General features: G+C 41.0%; 1 protein-coding gene across 1 annotated transcript in view; it reads left to right on the top strand.

Annotated features, from left to right (window-relative positions):
• LOC101845817 overlaps window positions 1-8,644 on the top strand; it is a gene marked incomplete at its 5' end in the record, with an annotated part of 65,819 nt that extends 57,175 nt beyond the window's left edge. The window contains 1 exon segment of the mRNA XM_005111886.3: window positions 6,641-8,644. Within this exon segment, the coding sequence (XP_005111943.1) occupies window positions 6,641-7,615 (975 nt within the window). The 3' untranslated portion in view covers window positions 7,616-8,644.

Genomic DNA, 8,644 nt, shown 5'->3' with positions numbered 1-8,644 from the left:
ACACTCTCCCACAGACTGACTTTAAAAATAAAGTAGAAAAATTCAACTCCAGTCTGTGGGAGACTCGTTGGAAATTTCCGAAGATCTAAGAACTCTATCCTCCGTAGGAAATAATGTAAGCCCTTTCGGAATAAGAATTCAGAACGATCTCTGAGACATTGATTTTTCTAAAGACATAATTGAGCCCCGTGCCATGTCCAGCATACCTCCATGGCATTCAACCAAACCAAACATAGATGCTAGTCTTGAAAAACACAACGAAAAGTCTACAGACAGAACTACATACCTAAACTCATACAAACAGCTAATAAATGGATACCCTGAAGCAGAGAAACTCTTTACTGACAGATCCAAAAATGACTCCTCAGTAGGAGCTGCTGCCCTTGCATCGCCATGCAGCTTAAGCTTAAGGAAACTCCATCCAGAAGCCTCAGTCTACACTGCTGAGGCTACAGCTCTTGAAATGGCCCTAAATATAATAGATCAATCAACCAAGTCTACTTTCCTAGTCCTTTCAGACTCTCTCTTGTCTGAAATCTAAAGAGTGCTCTGACACATCCGACAACAGAATTTTAAAACTTATAATAAAACTGCATTTTCTACATCAGTCTGGAAAAACTATTACAATAGATTGGCTTCCAAGCCATGTAGGCATTGATGGCAACGAAGCCGTTGACCAATTTATCAAAGAATGATCTCTAAAACTACATGAAAACAAAAATAGTAAAATCCCTTTCTCTGACATGAAACCGAAAGTAAAAGAACACATCACATCCTCCTGATCCCAAATTTGGAATTAACAAATATACAATGAACTCCTTTACGTTCAACCGAAACTTGCGCCCAGGAAATCCCTGTTCCTCCCACAAAGAGAAAACGTAATTTATACGAGGTTAAAAATAGGACACTCGCACGCCACGCAGAAACATTTACTCGAAGGTGAGGAGGCTCATTTTTGCGCACGGCTGTTCAACTCGCCCGGAAACCGCTCCTTTAGTTGCTCCGTGCCAGCGGTCAGTGCCACCCATGTGTTGGTCATTAAATCCGCGGTCAGCCGTGCTCACTACGTAATGCATTTCCTCCAAATTAGGGTGTCATTCCCACCCCGATATCCCCAGATCTAAAGATGTGATATTACCATATGACCCTCCATTTTAAAGCCCAGTTTCCCCCCTACAAGACGATATAACTTTGGTCGATCTCAGTTCACAACCTTTAATTTATCGAACTACGTTCTCCAAGACATGTTTCTATCCAATCGGATTCCTTTTTCGGTCTTATTTGAATGTAAATGCCAATAACTTCGTAAAGCCACCATCACTTTCATTTCTTTTTTCAAAATCTAGTAGGGATAGGTATACTGTACAAATTGTGCAAGTTTCTACTTTGTGTCGTTTTTCTGTGATTTTAAATTAATTTTTAAAACGTTATATAGGCGTTCTCCAAGACGTGTTTCTATCGAATCGGATTCGTTTTTCAGTGTTATTTGAATTTTAAACGTCAATAACCTTGTAAACTCTCCATCAGTTTCAATTCTTTTTTCGAAATCTAGTAGGGATAGGTATACTGTACAAATTGTCCAAGGTTCAACTTTGTGTGTCGTTTTTCTGTGATTTTTGATTAATTTAAAAAAAATTACATAGATCTATACGTTCCCCGAGACGTGTTTCTGTCGAGTCGGATCCCTTTTCAGTGTTATTTGAATTTTAAACGTCAATAACTTCGTAAATTCACCATCAGTTTCAATTCTTTTTATAAATCTAGTAGGGAGAGGTATACTGTACGAACAAATGGTGTAAGTTTCAACTTTTGTGTCGTTTTTCTGTGACTTTTTTCTTCTTTAATATGATATAGAAGTTTTTTGTTCAGTGTTCACAAGATTTTTTTGTATGTGTTTTGTTTCAAATCTAGATCTAGCATCTCTTAAAATGTAATAATAATGATATAGTGTGTTTACCAATATTGTGACAGTAGGCTTAAATGCAGTAACAAGCGCTGACACCCTGACTGGTGATACCCGCGATCCTAGAGTGATACGTTTTTATCAAGAGTCGTCACATGTGACAGCTGGACTTGGGGAACTGCGGACATATTGCGAAAAGCCTCGAATCTCCACTAAAGACTTAATATCTTTGCTTTAGGCAACGACACACAGATGCAGCCAAGTGATTTTGAAACTTTTCTCAATTTCTGACCCAATATCTTAGAGTTGTCAAAATCGACAGCAGCTATCATGTTCAAATTTAATGAAATAAATCATGACCCTCTATCAATGTTTAAACATCTATCCACTTTTCATTCTTCGTCATCTTGTATTTCTTAATCTTAATTAGTTGCATGATTGCTCTGAGAAATATGTCAGATGATGCTTATTCAAAGTATACGGTTTTATGCACAGTTGGTGTTGTAGTTTGGGCTTAGTCGCAGGTTAAACAAAGCTGAAAACTGCAGCAATAACATTTTCATCGCGAATCTGTCTGTCAGGTAAAATTCCCCTCGCTGACCTCTTGACCCGTTGGTAATGGCTGGTTCGAGTTACGCTGAGCGTCGGGGCGCTGCGGGGTGCCGGTAGAACTAAAGTACTGCCCGGGAACAGCCGTGTGCATGGCATGCAACACATTTTTCACAGTTCGGCTTATCCTAATGGAATTTGTCGAATTTAATGATGTTCGTAAGAAAATATTTTAAGTGTAAAGATGTCAAAACTCTTTGGCATTGTTGACCCAAGAAAAATTTTAAGTTATGTTAAAGAAATAAGACTATTTAATAGGATATAGAAATATATAGTTATCGTTATCAGTGTATATATACATACACTGAAATTAATAGTGTATATACAAATGTAAATAAGTCTTTGCCATATTTACAAAAATTGTCATTAATGTCTGTCCGTCCTTTTAGGCATAATGATGATAGTGTGACCGTGTGCGGTTGCGAGCTCCGAAAAACTCTTACTAAAACACGTCTGATTTTGTTTCGGTGAAACCTGTAGGCACTTATATGACTTACTTTACTTTTACTTTACTTTTCCGATCCAGCGGCCATTTGGGTTCTAGCCCTTGGGTCTGTCGATATGGCAAAGAATTGACAGGTTTTAATCAGCTGTGCTTTGTCACTGTATAGAGTGTTTCCGATGTCTGGGGAGGCAGGTAGGTAGGTGCTACACAGGTCACAAAGTGTTGGGCAGTTAAAGAGGTGGTGTGGTACTGTTTCATCCTGGCAGTCGCACAATGGGCAGTCGTGTGGGGTAAAACACTTAAATGACCAAAATTGGATCGATAGTGCCGTAAAACACCTACTCAATCAATCAATCAATCTAATTGGAAAAATCAAGTAAACAACAAACCTCTCAACATTAAGCCCAAACTGGAACTGAGAAATCCTTCGGGCCTCTCTGGAAGATGAAATCATTTTCACTCGATTGCGCAACGGAACACGTCATTGACACATAAATGCCTCCTTCAGGGAGATGAGAAGCCGTTCTGTGTCGGGTGCGACACAGATTTTACCATTAGCAGACCTGCCACTCATCCCGATTTAGTCAGGATATCCCGATTTTTTGCCCCAAATCTCAAGCATCCTGATTTTCCCGATTTCGATCGCGTGTATCCCGATTTTTTGTCCCAGTCCGCTGTTGTGCCGGATTTTTCTAAAAACGTACGCTGCCTTCTCCTTTATCGCGGGAAGCACCCGATGAACTTTTTGTCAGTAGGAACTCGAGCACAATTTCCAGAAATATCGATGCCGCATTTAGTAGGCCCTAGTTGACTCGCCCCAAGTTGTGTGTGATCTTTGCTTGCCCGCACTCAGAATTCTCCGATGATAGCCTGGTAGTGGTAACTGTTACAATTTAGGACTTAAAATCTTAAAAATAATCGATAATATTCGTACTTCCGCTGCTACTTTCAAAACAAGCCTTGTCCGAGGTCTGGTAACTGCGCGTTCACACCAAACACTCAGACGAGCGACTGTCTTTCTAACCCTTACACAACTACATGTAACTGCGCTGACAAGACTAACATACGGCCGTTGTCTTTGCTTTAGTCTGAACGCATTATGAGGGATAACAGATTTGTTGGTACAATTGGTCGGTCGGCCGCCGTTGTTATCCTAGAGTACTAGAAGTAGAACGACTGTCACTCATCTGAGAGTTTTGTGTGAACGCGCAGTTAGTCGGACCCGTTAATAAAATTGTTTCAATAGCGCACTCGCGTCACGTGACATGACATCGCCGTGTGAGTTCTGCGTGTAGGGGACCGTCCGTTGACGGGGTCAACTTAAGTTCATGTATTTCGGGACTTATTGGTTGGGGGGGGGGGGGGTATAGACACTTGGACTAGGAGTGCTTGACGTGATTCTTCAGGATTTACAAAAAATAATGATACCGTTAACTCGCACGCGCGCACACACACACACACACACACACACACACACACACACACACACACACACACACACACACACGCGCGCAGACAAACAAAGACACCCAGAGGGCATAGGCCAAGTAATTTATGGACACCCCTGGAAAAAATTTTAAGTCAGCTTTGGCAGTCACCTTTGTGATTTGCTGTTGATCCCGATTTTTTTCACCAAATCCCGATTTTTTCTCCCTGAGATCCTGATTTTGTTAACTCGCACGCGCGCACACGCACACGCACACGCACACACACACACACACACACACACACACGCGCGCACGCACGCACGCACGCACGCACGCAGACAAACAAAGACACCCAGAGGGCATAGGCCAAGTAATTTATGGACACCCCTGGAAAAAATTTTAAGTCGGCTTTGGCAGTCACCTTTGTGATTTGCTGTTGATCCCGATTTTTTTCACCAAATCCCGATTTTTTCTCCCTGAGATCCTGATTTTGTTAACTCGCACGCGCGCACACGCACACGCACACGCACACGCACACGCAAACGCACACACACACACACACACACACACACGCGCACGCACGCACGCACGCAGACAAACAAAGACACCCAGAGGGCATAGGCCAAGTAATTTATGGACACCCCTGGAAAAATTTTAAGTCAGCTTTGGCAGTCACCTTTGTGATTTGCTGTTGATCCCGTTTTTTTTCACCAAATCCCGATTTTTTCTCCCTGAGATCCTGATTTTGAGGTTTCCTAGAGTGGCAGGTCTGCATTAGACACATGTTAACAGAATGTCTAGACTTCGGAGAGACCTGAAGAAAATATTTTAGATACAAAAAATTGCAAGATCTCTTTTCTGTCGTTGATCCCAACAGAATTCTGGATTTTATAATGGCCTTTATGTGAAGTTGTAAATGGGATTGTTAAAAACATTTTTTTGTTATTTAAGCAGAGGTGTTGACCAGAATCAGACTGCAGTGTATTGTTGTTAATAGAACCAACCTTTTTTCATGCGCTCATATGACCTTATGCAGTTGTGAGCGCCGTAAAACTCTTACTAAAACAAACAAAGAATATTAACACCATCTTTGCCTTGAGCCCTTGCAGTTGCTCAGTGCCACTTTGCCCTTAGAAAAACTTTTGACTTCAGAACAAAGCCTGGAGTAAGGCAAACATTATATTGACAAGATGTTAGAAAATTCCTGCCCTTTAGTATCGTCATGCCTTTGTTTACGTTACATTTATACTTGACTTGACTGCAATCCCTGTCCTTGACACCCTATCGAAGAAGATTTTCCATGGCAATAGTAATATTACTGATTTTTAAGCCAGTTTACTAATTTTCTATGTTAATTTCTTAATGAAAACATATGCTGGTTGGTAGGCAGCCCTGTGAATTGTGTGCAAGGTGGATTATGATTTTAAAATACAGCTTTCTATCATCTGAGCAGATGATCCCTTTTGGGAGTAGGCCACCTCCATCTATGTTATGTTGTTTATGTTCCCAAAACTTGAAGAATTTAATGGAAGCGCCACTGTACTATGTTTAAAAATCCTCACTTGTCGAAAAAATCCCCAATTTTACATTGCTGATAAAATTTACGAGTGTCAAACGAAATTACCAGGCAAGTTACAATTACGTTCTTTTTTAAGTCTTAAGAGCAGAAATTCATGCAATGGGTGTGGGTGGGTGAAGGGCGCCACTGTTAGGTCCTACTTCTTTACCACCTACCAACCACCCGTACTCATTGCTTGAATTTCTGTGGGAAGGCACATATCCGGTATTATCACCACTTATGTCAAAGGGCTTCCTCTTCAACAGAGATTACACACTTTTTAATAGCTTATTGGCCTTCTACAAAGTTAGAGCAAAAGAAAGTTATACTAGTTGTAGAGAGTGAACCGTGGCGGAGCAAGAGAAGCAGAAAGGCTTCTCAGTTGGGGTCTATGAAAAATCAATGTAAAAAAATGCTAATCTGCCAATCAAAGCAACTATGAACCCAACAGGCACATTGGCTTGGCACAGGGGGCGTAGTTAATGTAAAGTTTTAAACCATTTGCTTAACTTTGTTTATCTCCCTTGTGAAATTCGTTGGTAGCGAAATTTGTGCGAAAAAGATCTCCATGCCCCATCGAATTTGCTATGTGCTTGCTAGACTGTAATGAATTTCAGGTTTTTCAGGACCCCTTTCCTTGTTTCTGTCATCCAGTTTATGCATTTTATTATTTGATTTGGTTTGTTTATCTTTGACAGCTATCTGGCCCCTTGTCCTCGACAATGGTTGCGATTATCTCTACCCAATTGGCTCCCTTGGCAGCGTCCAACTGGCAAGCTATTCCACCTTGTGATCCAACTACGTTGAATTCAGTCATATGGCCGGAGGGAAATTTCAAGGACACTTCTGATTATGACCAAGCATTTGAGAACGAGACTCAGAGTGGTCAGGTGAATGGTGTCTTTTGCGGTGGTCTTGTAGATCTGCCAGGTGTACCATCAGGAGTGGGGGGTCAGTTTTTTGTTTCGGATTATCCCTCTGATGTTGTTGGTTGTCAGTATGATACAAGTGATGATATATCCGGGCTTTCTCCGCAGCAAAAGGTTAAGTCTTCCCTCCTGTCTATCTGGTTTTTCGACTCCTTCCTTTCTCAGCTGTGGTCTGCGACCTCTGATAAGGTCAAGCCCCCCTCTTGCTGTGACCAAATTCAGCCAAGCCAGCGCCTTGATGGTGAGGAACTTGTGTCTCCTCAGTGCAAGGTGTGTTTACAGAAGAGGCGGAGAATTTGCTCTCACCGTCTGACATCGAGCAGATCAGGACTTCCTTCAGCCGTTTCGAATAGTTTTCACCATCACATGGACGTGCATCCCAAAATCTTTGCAGAACCATCAAAGAACTGTCCTGAGCGCTGTCTACATCCAGAGCCTCATGATGATGTGGTTATCCAGCTCACCTCGCGGTCAGACTTTACCTGTAGCATATTAACCCCTGATCCTGAGTCAAGAAAGGGCTGCCACTTCCGGAAATCTGATCACTGTAATTGTGACCTGGAAAATGCAAAGTTTCCTCTGCCTCCTCCCCATAGTTCTGGTGACCTCTCAATCTTGCCTCCTCCGTGGAAGACCTCCGATTCTGGTGAGCAGATACAGATGTCCTTGATGGCTGATGCTTACTTACTGCGAGTCCCTCTTGGCTTCCACACTGGCCTCCCTCATGCTCTGGAGGTCACATGACTCTGATTGTCAATGTTTGACAGATTTGCCGCTACTTACAGTCTAATCTAAGGCAACTTCTTTTTTGTGTGATTGCGCAATACTATCTTAAAGATAACATCTAACTTGTCTTTGTTCTGTTGTATTTGAAAGATAACTTGGCAAAGTTCTGTTTTCATTATAAATATATGTATTATGAACATGTTATGGTGACTGGGGTTTAAGCCACCTTTCCTTGATGCTCGTTATATCTTTTCCTTCAGTTTTATGCAAAGAAAATTCTGAAATTATGCAAACTAGGCCCAAAAATGTGAAATTATGCGATTCTGTTAATTTTAACAAAGAATGATGAAGGAAAATAATCTGAAATTATGCAAAAAATGGTCAAGTTTTGCTTTAAAATTATGCGGGGTGCCTAAAACCCTGGGGACAGTTATATAGCATTGATCATATAGCATACTTCCGTGGTTCCACATAAAAGGCATTTTATTAGTGGTTTAAGTAACGTGTTAAAAAAATATTATGGGGCAATTATATTTGTGTCACGACGCGGTGGAATCAGGCACTTGTCAATTTTTGGGCTTGTGGAGTTACTGGTATCAGCTGATTCATTTGCCTTGCTTTCATCGAAAAATAATACCCTTCTTTCTTGAACGGAAGTCGAGATATTTATTTGCATTTGAAGATGGTAGGGTCGCTTGGTTTCAGTGGTAAAATTAACGAGAAAATGGCCGCCAAAGTTTGATAACTTCAATAGCCTCAGAGTCAGTGAAAACTGAAAAATCACTGATTTTGTGCCTTTCATCGTTTTTCGGTAAAATTCACATGGAAATGAGTTTTTATATGGACATAAAAATTGTGGAGCAAAAGAACAAAAATTCTATAAATATTGCCAAACTTGCGGAAAAATGCCAGTTTCTTCACTGATTAATTTGACCAGCGCCTGATATCACCACGCTGTTTCACATTTGTGTGAGGAGCTGCAAAAACCATTGACATGGGTCGAAACATGATGACTTAGATTATTATAATAAAAGTTATAAAACAGCT

This window comes from Aplysia californica, unplaced genomic scaffold (assembly GCF_000002075.1).
Source record: "Aplysia californica isolate F4 #8 unplaced genomic scaffold, AplCal3.0 scaffold01142, whole genome shotgun sequence".
NCBI classification, from domain to species: domain Eukaryota; kingdom Metazoa; phylum Mollusca; class Gastropoda; order Aplysiida; family Aplysiidae; genus Aplysia; species Aplysia californica.
This window is presented reverse-complemented; position numbering and strand designations above follow the sequence as displayed.